At 38.2% G+C, this 22764-nt stretch overlaps 1 protein-coding gene across 6 annotated transcripts in view; it reads right to left on the reverse strand.

The window, feature by feature from the left end:
• SUGCT (succinyl-CoA:glutarate-CoA transferase) overlaps positions 1-22764 on the reverse strand; it is a 747074-nt gene that overhangs the window by 338704 nt on the left and 385606 nt on the right. Inside the window, exon 14 of one of the 6 annotated variants that reach the window (XM_042914517.1) lies at positions 16328-16448. The exons of the other annotated variants lie outside the window; for them this stretch is intronic. Coding sequence (XP_042770451.1) covers positions 16425-16448 — 24 coding nt within the window. The 3' untranslated portion in view covers positions 16328-16424. Of the gene's footprint in view, positions 1-16327; positions 16449-22764 lie in introns of those variants that run through there. 6 annotated transcript variants of the gene reach the window in all.

A 22764-nucleotide genomic window follows, 5' to 3' on the forward strand; every position in this document is an offset into this window, starting at 1 on the left:
TCTTAGTCTTTGCTATTAGGACATTCTTCACATCTTTCTGAATTCTATAGATAATGTCATAAAATTATTTATTATTAAAATAGGGATAAAGGGACATTCACTTTCTATATTTCATACCCAGCTTCACTTAAGAGTTTGGCAACATTGGTTGCCTAGGTGGCTCAGTCAGTTAAACATCCAACTCTTGGTTTCAGCTCCGGGCATGATCTCAGGGTTTGAGTTTGAGCCGCTGTCGGGCTCTGCTGCTGGCAGCATAGAGCCTGCTTGGGCTTCTCTCTCTCATTCTCTCTCTCTGCCCCTCCCTTGCTCGCTCTCTCTGTTTCTCTCAAAACAAATAAATAACTTAGAAAAAAAAAAGAGTGTGGCACACATTAATTATAATACATTATTGAGCATCTATGCATAAAATATAGTTTAATAGATATTGAATCCTGAAATTTTTAGAAAGTAAACAAAATGTGTCAGTTAGAACTTCTTAAATAGAATTTAATAAATAAACCACATGGGAATTTACTCCTGGGGAAGAGAATTGCTGGCATTGCCCCCAGGTGTTATAGCCGGCCGCACCTGCAACAGTAGTGTGAACCTGTCCGCAGCAGGGACAGAAAATGATTAGCGAATACATGCGCAAATAGGAAGAACTTTGTTAGCTTGGAATTTGAAGGTTCTTCCTAGAGTAACTTCCAGTAGGTCTACTCACCAGCCACAACTAAAAGGAAAAAGGACAACTCAGTCTAGTTACTCCCTTGATGGAAAATTTCAAATATTTATGAGATGCTTTCCCTTGTGGTATATTTAACATTCCCTACACAAAATTTTCTCCAAATTAAATTGTTTTTATGCGACTTTCAGAATCAGTCAGGGTCAAGTCAAGAGGCAGAAAGCACACCATTTCTCTTTTCAGAGACAATCCAATAAGAATTCCCCCCAAAGTTGTTAGCAAGGTAACTGAACAGATAAAAAGAGAACTCTAGGGCCACCTGGGTGGTTCAGTCGGTTGAGCATCTGACTTTGGCTCAGGTCATGATCTCACGGTTCGTGAGTTTGAGCCCCGCCCTGTGGGGCTTGCTGCTGTCAGCGCAGACCCCACTTTGGATCCTCTATACCACCCCCGCCCCCGCTCTCTGCCCCTCCCTTGCTCACACTCTCTTTCTTAAAAATAAATACAACATTAATGCACAGTTTTGAATGGTGTATGTGCACTGTGATAAATTTAATCTGTTAAAAATGAGAGGGAGGGAGAGAGAGAGATAAAGAGAGAGAGAGAGAGAGAGAGAGAGAGAACTCCAAGGTATTACAAAGTTAGCAATTCCTAGGACTAGGGGAAACAGTAGAAAATGTCGGCATTATTAAACCTAGGCCCTTAGAGATAGAAATGGCAGAGTTAAAACTCAGACCCCTGAGAAGGTGCTGGTGCTGGCCAGTGAGAGCCGGTTTCTCTGAGATTGGACATTTTGCAGTTAATTCTGAAAGTGCTGGAAAACTTCAAACTTGACTCAGCTGCTGCCACATAAAAGCCCTGCTGCCCGCAGGGGAAGGGTTGCTGGCATGATGAGTTCAAGAGCCACAGATGAACTGGAGTCCATGGGAGGATGCAGAAAAATAGTAAAGAGGAAGTCTTTTTCTTGCTCCTCCCACCTTGCTGACTCCCTCTAGTGCCTCCTCTGTGCCAGCTTCAAACACAAGTCAGGTGGCAAAGCAGAAATGTGGTTTATTTTTTTAATTTTTTAAAAAGTTTTATTTATTTATTTTGAGAGAGACACAGACAGGGCGAGTGGGGAAAGGGCAGAGAGAGGGAGAGAGAGTGAGAGAGACAGAGAGACAGAGAGATAGAGAGAATCCCAAGCAGGCTCCACGCTGTGAGGACAGAGCCAGATGCTGGGCTCGAACTCCCAAAACCACCAGATCACGACCTGAGCTGAAACCAAGAGTCAGATGCTTAACCGACTGAGCCACCCAGGCGCCCCCAGAAATGTGGTTTAGAGTCCCAGCTCCAACATCACAAAGCAGAATACAAAAGCATGGATATGAGGCTGAGAAAGAACTTAGTAACTGGTCATCCCCTCGAGGATGCACATTCACATTTCGTCTAAACGACAACAACACAATTCCGTTTCCACATAACAAGATGCACCTGTTAGTGCAAACGAAGACACCCTCCCTTGAAAATTAATAGAGACAAAAATCTTAACAGTCATGGCACCCATTCCTGTGCAATGCTACTGTATACCAAATCTGGCCACAGTCCCATCTGAATTTTCTCTTACCTGGTACCAACTGGAAAATAATCTCTAAAAAGCTATAAAACACAAAGAGGAAAAGACATCGCTGCTACACTATTTATGAAACTGGTCATGAGTCTGTCACTGATGTTTATAACATCCTTCTTTTACTACCTATTCCAAGTTTCCTCCCCCTCAGCCAAAACTTCAGTAAGTCAGTGTTCTTACCTGATGAGGTAACCTGAACCCTCATTCCTGATGTGTCTGAATCCTGTTTCATTGTAACTTTTACCTACTGGACATGGAAGTACTAAGAGGCTTCCAAGAAAATGTGCTGGTTTTCAGACATGGTCTTCCCTGCTCTCATTGTGTGGTACCAACCCTATTTTCCCTTGGCAGTCAGGATCAGCCACCCCAGCTAGCAGCTACATTTGTTACTTGTTGCTTCAGTGGCATTTGAATCCCTACATAGTCAGGTGGCTGACTCATCTTCAGTTCAATGAATTGGTACTGGGTCACCTGGTAGAGGCTCTCTTTCCTTAGGAAATGTGACTATTAACCAGCAGAGCTTAATGTTGTAGAGAGAGAAACCAAAATTCTGAGAATGGGCTCGTAGATATTACAATGAGTGGAGCCACTCCTAATTCCTTGGTTTCCAGACCCATAGAAGACACAACACCAGAAGTGGGACTCTGATTCAAAGCAGATACTGCATTCTGTAAGACAGCGCCCATTCTTCCAGGTGCGGTCTCCATTCTACCCTTCCATGGGGAAAGCTGCTTCTGAGTGATGAGACAAGGGCTAGGACAAGTTAATTTCACAGGCTTGAGCCTATCACCACACAGTTTTGTGGTGAGATGCTGCACGATGTTGTGCAAAGTATCATGATAATGGATAATACATTCTTGTGAATCCCTGGATGCTGGCAAAGGCATTATGGGCAGGGAAGGCAAATCCACATCAGGATTACATGCCAGTACAGGGAGGGGGGAAATCATGCCACCTCCATGATGGCATGTGCCTAATGTAATCAACCCACCCTAAGTGGTCTCTGCTATTGGCAGGGTAGGCACTACACAAGGCGCTAAGCCTTGATGAGGAGAAATCTATATTGTTGAGCCCATTCATAGCCTCTATCCCTGCATATGGCTACTTTGTACATGGATCCATTGAGCAGGTACTCGGCGGGGGGTGGGGGGGGACTGAGAAAAGAGGTTTACTGACATCCATTAAAAAATGCGTCATTTTGTCTGCTTGATTATTGAGAGCTGTTAATGAGCATGAACATGGTACACAAATATCTTCACACTCTATACCTACTCGGGGGGTGGGGGGCTGGGGGTCACAAATAAGACAACAGAAGCCTAGAGAGGTTTGGCAATTTCAGGGAAGTTCAACAACTTGTCCCAGGTTACAGAATAGAAACTAGAGAGACAGGACCCTTCCTCAAATCCATTTGATTCAAGCCTACACAATCTCTCACTATTCTACAGTGCCTCTAAAAGAAGGAAGAAGAGGAACCAGAAAATTAAACTTAAACAGAGAAAGGACATGAACTATACTATCAATAAAGCTAAAAACAACAACAACAACAACAACAACAACAACAACAACACACCTAATTTTTAAAGTTTATTTATTTTTGAGAAAGAGAACACAAGCAACAGAGGGGCAGAGAGAGAGGGAGGGAGACAGAACCTGAATCAGGCTCCAGGCTCTGCACTGTCAGCACACAGCCCAATGTGGGGCTTGAACTCAGCAACTGTGAGATTATGACCTGAGCTGAAATCAGACACTCGACCGACTGAGCCACCCAGGGGCCCCGAAAACACCTAGTTTTTAAAGGTGAGGCTCTTCGCCAAGGTCAATGTTGCAAAGAGTTGAATAGACAAGGTATGGGGTAAAAAATAGACTAATAGGAAATCATTTTTCACCTTTCAAATGAGAAATGGAGATATTAACCAAGTATCACTGGGTCCTGCTAGGTGTTGTAAGGAGATCAGCAGGATAATCAAAAGACAAGGAGGGGATAGCGGTGGGTGACAACAAAAAGAAGACCAGAAAGGAGTGACCAAAAAAAGAGGGCTGAAGGGGGGCGAGGTAACATTAATAAAGGTCGCGTTAACGTTATGTATGTATGAAGGAAGTATGAAAAGACTGGGTGAGGAAAGCCAATGTTAAGTCCTGTATATTCTCCAAGTGCCCAAATAAAGGAGAATTTATAATGGCATCTACTTCTAGAACCACTTAGATTATTAAACAATAGGTGAGTTCACCCAGCAACAGTGAGCGGGTACATAGGAGGCACTCAACAAATAGGAATTAACAGTGACAACAGTAGTGACTAGAACAGTAGCTTACGTTTATTGAGGCCTTAACATGTACCAATACTGTGCTAAGTGATACTTATGCTATCTCATTTCATCATCACAGCAACCCTACAATTGTCAGTATTATAGTCACCAGTTTATAATTGAGGAAATTAAGGTTTAGAGATAAGTGACTTGTTCAAGGTTACATAATTAGTGACAGAGACAGCTAGAAAGCCCCCAGAAAAGATCATTTTAATAACCACCAGAATTGCTTCAGTCTGTCTCATCTTTAGCCTTTCTAATTATATTCAATGCTATATGTTGAAAATTATGGATATTCCAGTTTTGTAAGGATATCATGTGTTTTTAAGTATTTTATTTTTATTCTATATGTCTAGGACACTTGGTATTAGAATCCTCTACACGTGAATTGGGTGCCAAGCCTTATTTGGAACTTTCATTTTCTTCCAGCTCAATGTAAAAATTCCTTATTATCTCCTTTTGATTATCCATTCTGCCTGTATTCAGTAAGCCAGTTTCCCATTGTTTATTTCCATAGTCTTCCAAACTTTAAAATTAGAGGTTACTCAGCTTCCTCTTTTTAAAGACAGTCCAAATTCCAAAGTATCAGAAAGTATGAATCATATGCTTTGGTAACTGTCATTTACTCAGTCCCTGGAATGAATAAGTAGTTGAATGAATTTTTCAACAAAGTTGAAGTCTGTTGGACACCTTTATAAATTATCCTAATTTTGCACGAGATAGAGTTCCATGAAATTCACACTGACTCTGTATCGGCAATGTAAGATTCCCCTACTGGAAGGAAAATCCACATGCATTATTAAGCAAAAATAATCTCGTTTTTGTTCACTATTATAAGCTAATAAAATTTATCAATATCTTGTCTTATCTTTATGAATTACCTCCATTACAGTACTTTTATTATGAATTCTACTCTTCTGGCAATTTGCTTCGGAGATTTAAATCAGACATATGCTGTCAGGATTCTTCTTTTCCTTTCCTTTTCTCAGTTCAAAGAATTTTTTTGTACGTATTGTCCATAAAGCATCTTGTGATGTCTTTTATACAATGTTGTTTCACTTCATTTTTTGTTTAACTATTTCAATTATTTATTTTGAAATAAGTTCAGACATAAGAAAAGTTAAAAAAAAATAGTTACAAAGAGTTCCTATGTATGCTTTACCTAGCTTCTCTTAGTGCTAACCTCTTACATAACCGGGTAAACTGTCAACACTGAGAAACTAACATTGGTACAATGCTATTGACTAAATTATAGACTTTATTTGGGTTTTAGCAGCTCTTCCACTAATGTCCTTTTCCTATGCCAGGATCTAATTCAAGATTACACCACCACCACCACCATCATCATCATCATCATCATCATCATCATCACGGGTGATATTACCAGACTGCAGAGTTAAAGTGTGTCTACCAGTTTTCACTGCTGTTAACTTATATTCTTCTTAGCGTCATTAATAAATATTTGGGGGAGGATGGTGATGTACTGAAAATATCCTGCTTCTCATTAAACATTCACACACTAATATAAGCATTCACTGGTGGATTTTGCCTACTGTAATTACTCTTGTGATGTTTTAATGGTGATTTTCTATTTCCTTCATCCCTTCTACATTTATTAACTGTAATATTTCTGTAAGACTTGTCCCTTATTCTTACTTATTCATTCATTTAATCATTTATTATGTCAGTGTGAACAAATAAATATTTTATTATTTGAGGTATGATTCAAATACTTTTGGCTTTTTGGTTTTTATGCCTTTGTTTGGATTATTTGGTGTTCTACATGTTCTAACTTTGACCATGGAAAGTTCTTTCAGGTTAGCTCCCATATCCTTTTGATATGTCCCCACACTTTTTTTTTGGACCTCCATATTTTCTGGCATCACCAGATGCCTAGGTTTATCCTGAATTTTTCCTGCACAAGCCCTGGAACCAACTATTTTTCCAAGAAGCTCTGATACTATGTAATAAAAGAATAATATTTAGAGAGCAAGGCCTGGGAGTTAAGTATGTTCATGACAACTGTGGATTCCCTGCTTCTATGACCTCATGTGTATGAATGCTAACTACTCATGCACATATATCTGTATTTGTTTCTGTATTTCTGTATCTGTATGTATTTTTAAAAAACAACAACAAATGAATTGATATTGATTCTAATCAAGCACCAGAGGACTCATTCTATTATTCTTACTGTGTTTATTTATAAATTCTTTTACAACAAAAGAAACCTGGCTTTCATTATCTACAATATATCTGCTTGTCTGTTCGACCCTATTACACATATGAAAGCGGTTTCAGAGGTGCTAACCCATGCCCATTTGAAAAACAAATTTACCAGCTACAGTACATTGTTTGTATGTGGTAATTTTTGTCTTTAGCCTTACAGTATTTAGTCAAAAAACTGGCTTCCCAAGTCAGGTTAGCTCCTTCCTTCCCTATCCTCTGTAGTGTAGTTATGCTGTTCATTTGTCACAGTCAAGATCTGGGTTTCTTGACATCCTGGTTGATTTTTTATCAATTTTGATACTCTTCATACGATAGAGTGGTATGAGTTTTGACCAATACATAAATTTCCGTATTACCACCACAGCACCATATGGAACAGTGCAATCACCCCCAAAATTCTCGTGTGCTGTCCCCTCATAATCAATCTCTACCTCAACTCTTAACCACTATCAATCAACCTGTTTTCCAGCTCTTCATTTTCACATCTTCTGGAATGTTATATAAATGTAATTAAATAATATGCAGTCTTTTGTGCCTGGCTTAAGTGCAGCAAGATGCACCTAAAATTTACCTGATGTGGGTGTGTGTGGCAGAGGTTGGTGGGGGCTGTTTGGTAACTTCCAGAATGATAACACAAATAGCTCCATGGATTCACTCTTCAGTGAAACAACCATAGCTGGTAAAAACCACTTTTAAAAACAACCATTTAAAGTTTCTATAAATTATCCAAAGAATATACAGCAAAGGAAGAAATATTTATTCAATAAAAGCTACTAAATCTCAGAAAGAAGAGCAAAAGTCTGTGGCATTTGGGCCACAACCCACTCCCTCCACCAGTCCCCCTCTTTTAACCACCACTGAGATCAGCAGGATAAAACTCTACTCCCAGTGGGTGCCTCTAAGAACACAGGGCTCCCCATCCACCCAGCTCCCAACCAAGGGCTACAGTGTCTCTCCAAAAGTTATAGGCCAATAGCATTTCTTTTCTTTTTTTTCTTTAATGTTTATTTATTTTTGAGAGAGAGAGAGAGAGAGAGAAAGAAAGGCACAGAGAGAGGAAGATACAGAATCCAAAGCAGGCTCCCAGCTCTGAGCTGTCAGCACAGAGCCCAACGTGGGGCTTGAATTCACAAACCATGAGATCATGACCTGAGCCAAAGTCAACACTTAACCGACTGAGCCACCCAAGAGCATTTCTCATTGCCAAACCTCCCCTACTCCCAAGCTCAGTACTGCAAATTCTCTATTTCAGGCAAGAAGTGTTAGAGGTATAGGGCTATCTTTTTCCACACAGCTCTGACTCATAGAACATGGTTTTGACCCCAGGGATGACAGGCCAAGAATACTGAGATCCCAGTTACTCTTGTCCCACCTTGCTCATAGAACAGAGATTCCCTAACTGGGAAAGGCAAACCAAAAAGACCAGAAGTCACCACTCCCACCAAGTGCTCTGCTCATAAAGCAAGGATGACACTCTGAGAGAAGCCACCACTGTCCCTGACTAGATCTCCAGAGCAGTGCCTCAGAGATTTTGCCCACAGACTGAAGGAAGTGATAAGAACAGGAAGATCAAGAGTTCTCCCAAAGGAAGTGACGTATTTGGAAAGAGTATGGGGAAGTCTAGGACTAAGGATGCTTTCGAAAACAATGGAGATCTGCTGATAGGCAATTAATAGGAGGCTAGTAGCTATATGAGAGCAAAAAAAGTAAACTGGAGGCCACTTTATTTATCAGAAGCAACCAAAGAGAAAATTAAGTAGAGTCCCTCTTGGGTCAGAACAAAACACAAAAGCTGGCCTCAGAAAACCATCCCTACAAAGGGGAACCAATTTAGTTGGATCAGACTATGGGGCTATTCATGCTCAAAGGCATTGCTAAAAACAATACAGAAAAACCAAACAATAATAGAGCCTAACACCCAGATGTGATATCCACTGAGGCAGATAATTTAACAGAGAGATTAGGGAAAGTCAAAGAGAGCTCTGCTAAAACCACTGCAGTCCTAGGTTGAGACTACCTATGCCCAAGGCTACACCTTCTGAATGTCAACAGTAGAGGGTTCAAACTGCAAGGGGAAGAGGGAGAGGAGAGACCTCACAGAATCAATCCAGAAAAGTCATTAAACAATAAACAAGAAATAACAACAAGCATTGCAGAGGCATGGTGAGGGAATCTGTACCCCAGACTGCTTACAGTACACTATCTAAAATGTCCAGTTTTCAGCAAAAATTATGACACATGCAAAGAAACATGAAAATGTGACTCATACACAAGAAAAAGAGTAGGCAATAAAAACTACTTCTGAGAGTATCCAGATGTCAGACCTAATGGATAAAGATTTCAAAATAGCCTTATAAGTATGTTCAGAAAACTAAAAGGAAACCATGCTTAATGAATTACAGGAAAGAATGATGAAAATATCTTGCCAAATAGAGAGTATCAATAAAGGAAAATAAATTATTTTAAAAGGACCAAATGAAACTTCTGAAGCTAAAACAGTAGAATAATTGAAATTAAATATTTACTACAGGGGCTAAAAAGTAAATTTGAACTAGGAGAATAAACACTGAATGAGCCTGAAGATAAATTGATAGGGATTATGAAGTCTGAAAAAACAGAAAAAAAGAATAAAGAAAAATAGACTCAGATAAATGTGACAGCACTAAATACAGCAACATAGGCATAATGAGTGTACCAAGGAAGAAGAGAGAAAGAAAGGGACACAAAATGGCTAAGTATTTCCAAAATTTGATGAAAACATTAACCTGCACATCCAAGAAGTTCAATGAGCTCCAACTAGGATCAATTTAAAGAAATCCACACCCAGACACAACTTAGTCAAAATGTTAAAAACCAAAGACAAAAAGAAAATCTTGAAATCAAGAGAAAAACAACTTGGAACAAAAAAGGAACACCAATAATATTGGCAGCTGATTTCACATCCGAAACAAGACAGGGGTGCCTGGGTGGCTCAGTGGGTTAAACTTCTAACTTTGGCTCAGGTCATGATCTCCCAGTTCATGAGTTCGAGCACCGCATTGGGCTCTGTGCCGACAGGTTAGAGCCTAGAGCCTGCTTCGGATTCTGTGTCTCCCTCTCTCTCTCTCTCTCTCTCTGCCCCTACCCTTCTCACTCTCTCTCTCTCTCTCTCTCTCTCTCTCTCTCTCTGTGTCTCTCAAAAATAAGTAAACATTCAAAAAAAAAAAAAAAAGGAAAGAAGAAACAATGCAGTACAGAAGGCAGGGGATGATATATCAAGAAGTTTCACAAATATTTGGGGGAAAAAACCCAAAAAACTGTCAATCAAGAATCTTACATACATACATCTTGCAAAATTATTTCTCATAAATTATTTTTCAGTTTTTTAAAAATGTAAATGAACTAAAGACATTCCCAGATAAACAAAGACTGAGACTGTGCTGTTAATAGACCTTATAAGACATATTAAAGGAAGTCCTTTGAGTCCATATGGAAAAACCAGTAAAGGCAAGTATCAAAATATAAAAGACATAAGAAATGTATATTTCGTCTTCTTTCTTATCCTAACTAAATAAAAAAAAAACCCTATTACACACATACATGTATGAGACCAACTCATTATATGAGTTTTGAATTCATTATATGAGGCCAGTATTACCCTGAAATAAAAACAAAACAAGACATAAGAAAACTACATGCATATATACATACTCTTATGAAAACAGACCCAAAAAATACTCGACAAAATATCAGCAAACCAAACACAGCATCAAATAAAATGAATTATACACCACGACTGATTGCAATTTATCCCAGGAATGCAAGTTTGATGTGACAACTGAATACCAATTAAGGTAATACACCATATCAATGAAAAAAGACAAAGAACACATAATCATTTCAATAGATACCGAAAAGCAACACTCTTTTATGATAAAAGCATTCAACAAACAATAAATTCAAAATAACTTCCCCAGTCCTGATACAAGGCACGTATGAAAAGACCACAGCAAATGTTATACTTGGAAGTAAAAAAATGAATGCTTTGTCCCTTAGATCAGGAACAAGACAAAGATGTCTGCTCTTGCTACTTCTATTCAACATAGTACTGGGGACTCTACCTAAGGAATTCAGGCAAAAACTGAAATGAAAGCCATCCAGATTAGATAGGAAGACAGCATAATCTTATATACAGAAAATTCCCAAGGAATCCACAACCCCTCCTAAAAAATACTATTGGAACTAGTAAGTGAATTCAGTAAGACTGAAGGAAAAGTCAATTTTATTTCCATGCAGTAATAACTAAAATTACAAAAGTAAAATCGAGAAATAAATTCCATTTACAGTATCATCAAAAAGAGTAAAATACTCAGGCATAAAATTGGCCAAAGAAATACAAGACTTGCACATTGAAAACGACAAAATATGTTTGCAATAAATTAGACTAAATAAATGGAAAGACGTAATATCTTCAAGGATCAGAAGACAATATTGCTAAAATGGCAATGCTACCAAATTGATCTACAGATTCAGCACAATTCCTATCAAAATCCCAACTAACTAATTAGCAGAAACTGACAAGCTACTCCTAAAATTTATGTGGCAATGCAAGGGAGCTGGAATAAAAAACAATCTTGGAAAGGAAAAACAAAGTTGAGGTTCTCTTCATTTCAAAACTATGACAAAGCCACAGTTCAAGACAGTGTGGTACTGGCAAAAGAACAGACATACAGATTAATGGAACAGAAATAAACCCTCACATTTCCTATGAATTGATTCCCAACAAGGGTGCCAGAAAATTCAATGCAGGAAAGAATAGTCGTTCAATAATTGGTAGCATGCCACTGGTTATTTATATGTAAAAGAAAAAAGTTAGACTCCTATCTCACACCATATGTAAAGACTAACTCATAGAGTTAATTAAACTAAATGGATTAGAGACCTAAATGTAAAGGTAAAACTATAAAATTGTTAGAAGAAAACATATTCATAAATCTTTATGTCCTTGGATTCTTGAATACAACACCAAAAACACAAGCAATGAAAGAAAAAAAATAGATAAATAAGACTTCATCAAAACTAAAAGTACTTGTGCTTCAGAGACCATCAAGAAAATATAAAGACAACCCACAGGATGGAAGAAAATATTTGCAACTCATACATTTGATTAGGGACTTGTATCCAGAGGATCTAAAGAACTCTTTATTTTTTTTATTTTTGAGAGAGGGCAAGCACAAATAGGGGAGGGGTGAGAGAGAGGGAGAGAGAGCACAGAGCCCGACCCCAAGGTTTGATCTCACTAACCATGAGATCATGACCTGAGCTAAAATCAAGAGTTGGACGCTCAACCAACTGAGCCACCCAGTTGCCCATAAAGAACTCTTTTAACTCAATAATAAAGACAAATAACCCAATTGAAAAATGGGCAAAACATTTGTATAGGCATTTATCCAGAGTGGACATACAAATGGTCAATAATCACTTTAGAACATTTTCAACATCATTATCATTAGTGAAATGCAAATCAAAACCATAGTGAGATACTACTTCATATCCACTAGTATGGCTATGAAAGGAAAAAAGGAAAGAAGAAGAGAAGGAATAAAGGAGGAAAGGAGGGAGAGGGAGAAGGAAAGAAGGAGGATGGGAGGGAAAGGAAGAAGGAAGGAAAGAAGGCAGGGAGGAAAGAAAGACTAAGTAAGGAAGGAAGAAGGAAGCAAGGAAGGAGGGAAGGAAGGAAGGAAGGAAGGAAGGAAGGAACGAAGGAAGGAAGATAATAAGTGTTGGCAAGGACATAGAGAAATTGCAACCTTCATGCACTGTTTGTGGGACTGTAAAATGGGGCAGCTACTTTGGAAACCAGTTTGGCAATTCCTCAAAAAATTAAACAGAATTATGTTTACTCCTGGCTATCTATCCAATAAGTATTAAAACATATATCTACACAAAGCCTGTACATGAATTTACATAAAAACACCTTTCAAAACAGACACTATGTGGGTATAAACCAAATGTCCATCAACTGATGAATGTACAAGCGAAATGTGGTGCATCTATACCAAGGTACATTATTCAGCCACATAAAGGAATGGAGTATTGGAGGAACCTTGAAATCATTAGGCTAAGTGAAGGAGCCACTCACAAAAAGACACATGTTGAATGATTCTATTTATATGAAATGCAGAGAATAGGCAAATCCATAAAAACAGAAAGCACATTAGTGGTTGCAGGAAGCTGGCAAGATGGTAAAACGGAGAGGAAATGCTAATGGGGCTTTTTAGGGGGTTATAAAAATGTTCTGAAATTAGAGGTGATGGTTGCACAATTCTGTGAAGTGTGCTGAAAATCATGGATTATACACTTTAAAGGGGGAATTTTCCACTATATGAATAATATCCCAATAAAGCTAGTAGTTTTTTAAAAGCTCACACACTGTAGGATCGCATCTATCTAACATTCTTGAAATGACAAAATTATAAAGATGGAAGGAAAACTCATGGCTGCTGTGAATTAGAAACAGGGAAGTGTTTGATATGGCCACAGTGAGGCAGCAGAAGGGATATGGATGTGGTTACAGATGAGTTCTGGGCCTGGATTGTGGCCATGGTTACACAAATCTACACAATCATGTAATAAAACGACATAGAACTATATACACACATTCTACCAACGTCAGATTCCTGGTTTTGCTGTTATGCTGTAATTATGTAAGCAAGACATAATCATCGAGGGAAACAAGTGAGGAGTCCACAGGAACTCTCTGTACCATCTTTGGAATTCCCTGTGAATCTAATTATTTCTAAATAAAATGTTTAAAAAAAATTTTTTTAAACCTCAATGGTCTTCTAATCTGATCTTTGTCAACGATGTCCTAATTATTAACCTGGTTCTCAATGAGTTGCTCAGTACCTAAAAAAGATACCCTGGCAAATAGATATAACATATTAAAGGCTTTGAGGCAATTAAGTCTCTCATTGCAAATAAATTATTTGGTACCTCTGTTCATTAAGTAGTCTCCTATTTGCTTAGAGTAAACCTAGTATTGTGATTCTTTCTCCCCAGTGCTTAGCACACTGCTTTGCACACAGCTGATACTCATGAAATATTTGACTATGAATCAATTCTGATCTTTAGGTCTCAATAAACAACTGTAGCAGCTCCACTTCATTACTGGGAAGCCTCTCCCAAAGGGAACAGCGAGGGGTGCCTGGGTGGCTCAGTCAGTTAAGCGTTCAGCTTTGGCTCAGGTCATGATCTTGTGGTCTGTGAGTTTGAGCCCCATGTCGGGCTCTGTGCTGACAGCTCAGAGCCTGGAGCCTGCTTCAGATTCTGTCTCCCTCTCTCTCTGCAACTCCCCTGTTCACACTCAGTCTGTCTGTCTGTCTCTCTCTCTCTAAAAATAAATACATATTAAGAAAATTTTTAATAAATAAATAAAGGGAACAGCAATCTCAGTTTAGGGCACCTTCCTTTTTTGCATATTTAAAGACCATTTTCTAGAACTGTTTTAGGTTCACAACAAAACTAAAAGGAAGGTACAAAGAGTTTCCATATATGCCCAGCCCCCACACATGCATAGCCTCTCCCATTATCAACATCTGCCACCAATTACATCACTACAAATAACCAACAATGACACAGCAGAATAACCCAAAGCACCTTCTTTTCCACATATAAATCTCTCAGTCTCTGAAAAAAATACAGTCCTTCTTTACTTGTTCTTCTTACTACAGTTGGCAGAAATATACTTCTCTGAGCCACTGACCATGCAATCACCACTATTTCTAGGAGAATCTCCTAACTTAAACAAGCCCTAGTTGCATTCATAAACTTTTGGGGGATAAGAGTCATTAAAAAAAAGTCACTTTTTCAATGAGATGATGTCATTGTGTGCCTTGGGTCAGAGGACCCCAGACTATAGAATAGCATCCTACTCGGCCCGTGTCTGCTCCTGCAAATAGGTGTCCTGGCTTCCCCACACTTCAGTCTGAGGATAAGTAAAATGAATCTCCACGAGACTAGGAACTGAATCTTATCCTGGAAAAAGTTCTTTGAAATAGATTTTACCCTCTGACATGGCCAAGAACAGGGATTAACATAGGATCTGTTAGTCTAGTTGCAACACAACGATACTGTTCCCCAAGATGCCCACACATGTCTAGAATTATTAAAGTAGCTGATTTCCTAGAACCTGGAAACTACGTTTCCACAATGCTCAGATATGGTCATCTACAGCTAGATTTTTACCAGAATTTGAGTTTATGAGGGGTTCAGGGCCAGAGTTCTGGCTGACAGGATATAAAACAAAGAATGAATAGCTTCTAGTAACTCTTACAGTGCATGATTTTTGGTAGGCTATATCAAATATGGCTTGAACCTGAGGAATTCTATCTTATATCCTGAATCTCTACCATGAAACTGATAAACTCCACATATGTCACACACAGCTGTACATCGGCGTGTGTATCCTGCACCCTACATCCTCCTGGGCTTCATTGCTACCCAGGATCACCAGACAACATTGCTGCTCATACAAGTTCCTCTGCTCCACTTCCAGTAGTTGGTATCACACTACAGTCTGACATTTTGGATGTAGATCAAGCCCTTCAGCATGGCATACAAGTACTCCATGAAATGACTCTTGGGTTCCCTATTTTCACCTCTTACCATATCTCCCCCACACTCTAGGCTCCAGCCATAACCCAACACCTGAGCTTCTCAGACCTCTGCAGGCAGCTCCACATCTCCTATTTCTTTGCTTGGTTAATGCTTCTGCCTGAAGTGCTTCCCTGTGCACCATCGCATTTTCCAAAAAACATCTAGCCATCTTAAAAAATGAATCAATAAAAAGTGCTTTCATTTTAAATACTTCATATGCACTATGTCATTGAAATATTTTTTTTAATTAATGAGATAGAAATCATTAAAAGCTCCATTTTACACAGGTGGAAACTGAGGCATAGGAAACTTGAGTAATGCTCAAATCACTCCATGAGTAAGTGGCAGAGCTCAAATAAAAGTCAGTTCTGTCCAACTATAATGACCATGTTCATAAACAACACTCTCCTCTCTCCAAAGCATTCTGTGGTTCTACAGTAGAATCCTTGGGGAATCTTCTAAAAATCCAGACATCCTTAATTCTATACTAACCTGTGTTGTCAGAATCCCTGTTGCTGGAGCTGTGAGATCTATATTTTGAAATAGTTCCCCAGGTGACTAATGGATACCCTGTTTGAGAATCCCTGCCTGCTGATCTAAAAGGGCTTACATCAACTATTGACACTTCAATGTACCAAGAAATTGGGTAGCATCTGAAACCAATTTTGAAAATTTAACCATTTTTCATAAAAGTTAAATGAGACATATCTATTTTGCAAAAATGAGAATCTGTAGAGAAGTATTTCCAAGAGTAACTGCATTCTGGTAACATTTTAATTACATTTTATAAATTAGCAAAAATCTGTTTTGTAAAGAAAAATGAATTTAAATTATCTTTCATTTAAATTTTTGACAAGGAATCAACTACAATTGTGTGGAGAAGATCTGAACATTTGATTGAGTGTATGCTGTCTTCGTGGTCTTCAGGCATCAGAAATAAAATCTCAACTATGATGCAGAAATATCAGTAATAGTTCAGGCTTCAATTACTCAGTGTTTCATATCTCTAAAAAAGTAAAGGGAGAAGTATTATAACCAGTCAATTTGAAATGTGAGGGGAAAAATGGTATATAACAGTCTTCAGACTTTTTAATAAGCATTGTTTTTAAGTGACTGAAATCTGAAAGAAAGGCAATGAAATTTGAAATTTTATTTTATCTGTTCCGTAGGACTTCCCTTTGTTACATTTCATTTTAATTTTCTTTTAATGCAAGCCTCTTTGTTTTTGCATTTATATAATATAAGTTATTTGAAATGAAATTTTTTCCGATTTTTTTTTTATTTTTATTTGGAAATAATTTTAGACTTACAGAAAAGTTGCAAAGCACAGTACTCAAACATCACTTCATCCAGCTTCTACTATTAACATCTTTCCTAACCATAGTAAAACTATTAAAACCAACAATTTTAAATGGGTACTATATTAGTAACTAATCTAGAGACTCTGAATTTTGACAAGTATCACACTGGCCCTTTTCTCTGGTCCAAGGTACAATCCAGGATCCCACACTGCAGGTAACTGTCAAACCTTTTTAGCATTCTCCAATCTGGGACAGTTCCTCAGTCTCTGTCTTGCATGACCTGGACACTTTTAAAGAGGACTGGTCAGGTATTGTATAGAATGTCTCTCAAATTGAGTTGATCAGATATTTTCCCATGACTAGGTTAAAATTATGCATTTGGAGCAAGAAAGTGATGTCATGAATCATCTCAAAGGGTTTCTGATGCTGACAGATCTTAGTACTAACTTGGATCACTTGGTTAAGCTGGTATTAGTAACCAATCCCCCCCCCCCCACCCCAGCATAAAGTTACTAGCTTTTCCTTTGTAACTGAGAAGATAGAGACATACTTTGAGATTACTAACATCCTCTTTTTCACTGTAATTTTAGCATCCATCAATGGTTCTTTCCTGAAACAGATTTTACTGTGATGTTTACCTAAAGGTAATTTTCTATTTCCTCATTCCTTCTATGTTTGTTAATTGAAATCCTACAATCTGACCAGCTCTTTTCCATTCTTCCACATTTATTTATTGATTCAATTATTTATTTACATTAGTATAGACTCATGGATATTCTATGGATTACAGTTCATTACCATAATTATATTATATTTATTTTGTTACTCAAAGGGTCCCATCCGGGCCCTTGGGAACTCTCTGAAGTTGGTTCCTTTGTACTTCTTTCATGTTCCCATCATTTTGTGAGCACTTCCTCACTGTCACCACAAAGTGTTCCAGGCTTATATTACGTTTGCTGTGAAAAACTGGACGAATGATTTAGCGCTGCTCAGAAACAAGAAAATAGACTTTTTTTTCCTCTTAGTATCCCTGACCATTGCTGGCTCTGATACGTTATTCCTCTTTCTGAAAATTCTGTTTTTCCTCATACTCCAAAATATTTCATTTGCCAGGGAACAATGAAGAAGTGCTAGATGTATGTCAAATGCCTGACATGGAAAATTGGTATTTAAGGAGAGTACCTTAAGGACAAGCTGACGAGTCATTCCTACAAGTCAGAAGATTTTCTTCTCTTTAGCAGAAAAGCCTTTATTTTAATGAAAAAAGTAAACAAAACACCAATATATAAAGCATTCAAAAGCAAGAATGTATTAGTCTAGTTATGTAAATGTATCGTTCAAAACGATAACATTTGCTTACCCTACAATCCGTATAAAAATTGGGGTTTTCTATTATAGTTCAGGTTATTTAATAACTTTTTTGTTCAATTTATTTCTATATTTTGATTACATATTTCATAAAAACCCTAATTTGCATGAATAAGTAGTTACAAAGTACACGAACTTTTTGAGCACTTCTACTTAACTATGATAGGATTCTCTTTGAGAAAAACTATTCAAGAGCTTTTCTAAAAATAGTAAGAAATTTTGCTTTAAAGTTGAAACATTCAGGTTCTGGGTAACAGAGAAATAAGTATACTCTACACTGTCTCCCACTGAATGCGGCTATAAAACCTCGACAGAATACAGGGAACGGCTATTTGAGGATTCAAAAGTAAACAGCAGCAGATGGATTGGGGAAGAACAGAATTCAAATACCACCATATAAGCAGTAAGTTTACCAATTTTTTTACTGCTGTATCCCCTGGTCTGAACTCATCACATAGGAAACAAAGAAGTGAACACTGGGAGGCTGCTATAGGCTGAATGTTTGTGCCCATCTTCCATGCCCAGCCCCCCATCCAAATTCTTATGTTGAAATCTAGTCCACCAAAGTGATGGTATTTGGAGGTGGAGTCCTAAGGAGGTGATTAAGTCAGGAGGGTGGAGCCCTCATGAATGAGATTAACACCTTCAGACCTCAGGGAGCTCCCTCACCCCTTCCAACATGACAGAACAAAGCATAAAAACAGCTGGCTATGAACCAGGAAGTGGATCCTCACCAGACGCCAAACATGCCAGCATCTTCGTCTTGGATTTTCCAGCCTCTAGAAATGTGACAAATAAGTTTCTGTTGTTTATTAGCAACACAGTCTACGGTATTTTTGTTACAGCATCCCAAATGGACTACAATCGATGCAGACAGGGAAAACACTGAGAGAAGCCCTTTAGTTCTGGTTCAAGGAGTGGGAAAGTGAATGCAAAACAGTCAACAAGACAGTGGAACCCCCCTGGTTTTTTCTCTTTCTTTTATCTATCTCACTCCCCGGCTCTCAGGCAATGCTGTGGTGTCAGGGTAGCAGCAGCTTTGACAGCAGAGGCAGTGGGAGCCAGCAGAAGACAAAATCCTAAGAAAGGGAATGTTCCTTGAAGTTTGATGGAACTGCAGTTGCAAAGGGTGGACTCAGATCTGATGGCACTTTTTCCTTCATTGTCCTGCTGCCACTTGGCCCCAAAGACAGGTGCAGTTGTGGAAGTGCACAGAGAACAGCATAACTAAAGTCATAGCATTCTGGCCAGAGGACCAAAAAGATGCACCCCAGGAAACTGGAAATTACCAAAGGGATCTTGAGAGAGGAACTCAGGAATATGGCTGTGTAACGTTACTTATGAACTCCTAGACACATGTATGTGTCGAGTTCAACAAACCACACTTTGAAAACTGAATTAACAGATACAACACGACCCAGATCCCATACTGGCTACAAGGTGGTATATATGCACCCCACATTTGGATAGCTCTGCAAAAGGTTAGAAAATTGAAATGACATTAGAACCATTTCCCACTGAAGGCTAAGCAGAACTTAGTATGAACCCAATCATGTTGAAATGACCAATGTCATGTGAAAAAAAAAAAAAAAGAGAGAGAAAAACAATTGAATAAAAAAACACAGTCAGGGTGCCTGTGTGGCTCAGTTGGGTAAGCGTCCGACTCTTGATCTCAACTCAGGTCACAATCTCAGGGTTCGCGGGATAGAGCCCCACGTCAGGCTTTGTGTTGATAGCACAGAGCCTGCTTGGGATTCTCTCTCCCTCTCTCTCTGCCCCTCTCCTGCTCGATCTCTTTCTCTCTCAGAATAAATTAATAAACATTAAAAAAAAAAAAAGTTCTCAGTGATCTGTGGGACAATAACAAGAATGCACGGGTATTATATTCATCCTGTTTACAACTACATTGTAAGCCTACAGTGAGACTGTAATTAGGGACACAAAGACCAAGAAACCCAAAGGAATCTGCTTTAAGGGAGTATATGAAATTTTCTACTCTTTCATAAAACTCAAGACCTAACCCAGACTTCTCCATGTTCATCCCTATACAACAAATTAAACCCTCCCAAAACTCTGATTTGTTCTTTAACAATAGATTTCTAACCTCTTCTGGTATCTTTTTTTGTTTTTATTATTATTTTGAGATATAATTTATATATCACGAAATTCATCCTTTTAAAGTGTACAATTCAGTGGTTTTAAATACATTCTCAAGTTTGTGCAACCCTCACTACTATCTAATTCTAGAACATTTTCATCATTCCAGAAGGAAACCCCATACTCATTAGCAACCATTCCCCATTCCCCCTCCTTCTCTCAGTCCCTGGAAGCCACCAATGTATTTTCTGTCTTTCTGAATAGGTTTTACCTCTTCTGGACATTTCATATAGTTGGAGTCATACAATAGGTGGCCTATTACAGGTATCTCCCTTCACTTAGCATAATGTTTTCAAGGGCCATTCATGCTGTTGCAGAACTTCATACAGTTTTATGAATGAATAATATTCCATTGCATAGATATACCACATTTGATTATCTATTCATCTGCAGATGAAAATTTCGGTTGTGTGTGTCTTTTTAGATATTACAAGTAAAGCTTTCATGAACATATGTGGGCACATTTTTGTACAAACATATTTTTCTCCAATTATTATACCTAGGAGGGAAATCGCTGGGTCAGGTGGTAACTCCATGTTTAACATTTTGAGGAACTGACAAACTATTTTCCAAAGGAGTTGCACCATTTCACACTGTCACCAGCACTGTACAAGGGTTCCAATTCATTTATACCCTTAACAACACATCACTTTTTCATTACAGTCACCCTAGTTATATCACACTGTAATTCTGATTTGTATTTCCATAATAATTTATGATGCTGAGCATTCTTACATGTGATTAATGGCCATTTGTATATCTTCTTTGGACAAGTGTCTATATAAATCGTTTATCCACTTTTAATTGTATTATTTCTCTTTTTATTATTGAGCTGTAGAAATTATTTATATAATCTGGACATGAGACACTTATAGTATCTTTGACTCTAAATTGTAGTGTTCCCAATATTCAAGTAGTCACTGAGTCCAATCACTTCTTTTTTAGTGTGGCTTTTATCTCTTATTTTCCAGACCCATCATAATCATTTTAGTTCAAGCTTTTAACATCTGATGCCTAGAGTAATCATTCAGCAACATAATCCTCTAATTGATCTATGGCAAAAGCTTTCTATAAGATCTTCTTTCCTATGATTTTAAAAGCACCCATCAAATAATTTTTTACTTGGTATCCAAGTTAATATTTCCTACATAGAAGTTCTTGATATATATGGCTTTTTTAGAAAGTCTTCACTTTTAATCAATGCCTATATTAGGCTGACAATCTTTAGGAATTTTAGGGGTTGATAATATTTCAGAATTTAAGTACAAGGTTACTGTCCCTTTTTCTTATGGCATTAGTGGAGGGTAGTGCAGAGAAGTAAGCAAGAAAGCTAATCCTATTAAAAAATAACTCCCTGCACCCAGTATCTGGTTTAGAAATTCATTTGAATTGCTGGAAATACTCTTTTAAGTTTTTATTTGAAAGAGAAAGAAACAAAGTGATGCTTTAAGATCTTTGAGGGGAAGGGTGGATGAGGTCATGCTGAGCTGGTAGGGAGTCAGAGACAATAGAAAGGAGAGGAAGCAAGGATAAAAGAGGATAAAAGGATGAGGGCCTTAAGTCCTTAGTGAGTGAGTGAGGAGCACACAAAGTGTCTGCAACAGAGCAGGGAGACCATCAAGGAAGGTGAGAGAACACAGAAGATACTTAGTACTATACACATAATATGTAAGGCCATTTTTGTTTCCAACACTTAGCCCACAGGGAAAATTCAAATCCTTTAGAGAAATATTTGAGGTGCTTCACGATCAGGACCCAAGCTACACTTCCAACTTAATCTTCTACCATCTCCTATAATGGTTTTCAAAATATAGTTTGTACCAGAATAATTCTGGGAAATCTACATAAGCCAATACCTGAACCTCATCCAAAGACATTAAAAATCACTGGGCTTGGTTAGTTCCAGAAATATGAATTTTAACAAGGCCTCTGGATGATTCTAACCCAGGTGTTCTTTTGGAGACCACTCTAAAAACACTTCCATAAAACTTTTACATTTGTCTTTCAAAAGTAGCAATAAATGGGAGACCAAACCTAGCAAGGTAAGGACAAGGAGCCTAAGAACTCCAGCAGAGCACAGTAAGACCTTCTTGAAGGTGTAAGCATAAGTGTAAAGAGGGTCAGCACAAAGTACAAAGTAAAAGAAATTTAGACGTGGATATTCTGATAGGGTAAACAACTTCAGGACATCCTAGAAAGACAGACTGTAAGTTACACTTAAAAATCAAATCACAATTACTTCTGGAAGTCTAGGAACTGTGTGAGTGTCCAAGGTTGTGATCTCTCAGAAGCAGTCACAGAGGAAATCCCCAAGCTATTAGTCCCTGGCTAAAAAAAAAGGCAGGGGGTGGGGGGAAGGAGACTGTAAACTCAATAGCAGCTTCCAAGTCACACACACGACCAACTACAAAGGATAAAAATCTAACTGGGTAAGAACATCCTCAGGGTTCTTAGTAAGTGGCTTATACCTACTCAGGGAAGACCTGGAGCTAAAAG

The sequence above is a fragment of the Panthera leo genome, chromosome A2 (genome assembly GCF_018350215.1).
Source record: "Panthera leo isolate Ple1 chromosome A2, P.leo_Ple1_pat1.1, whole genome shotgun sequence".
Taxonomy (NCBI): domain Eukaryota; kingdom Metazoa; phylum Chordata; class Mammalia; order Carnivora; family Felidae; genus Panthera; species Panthera leo.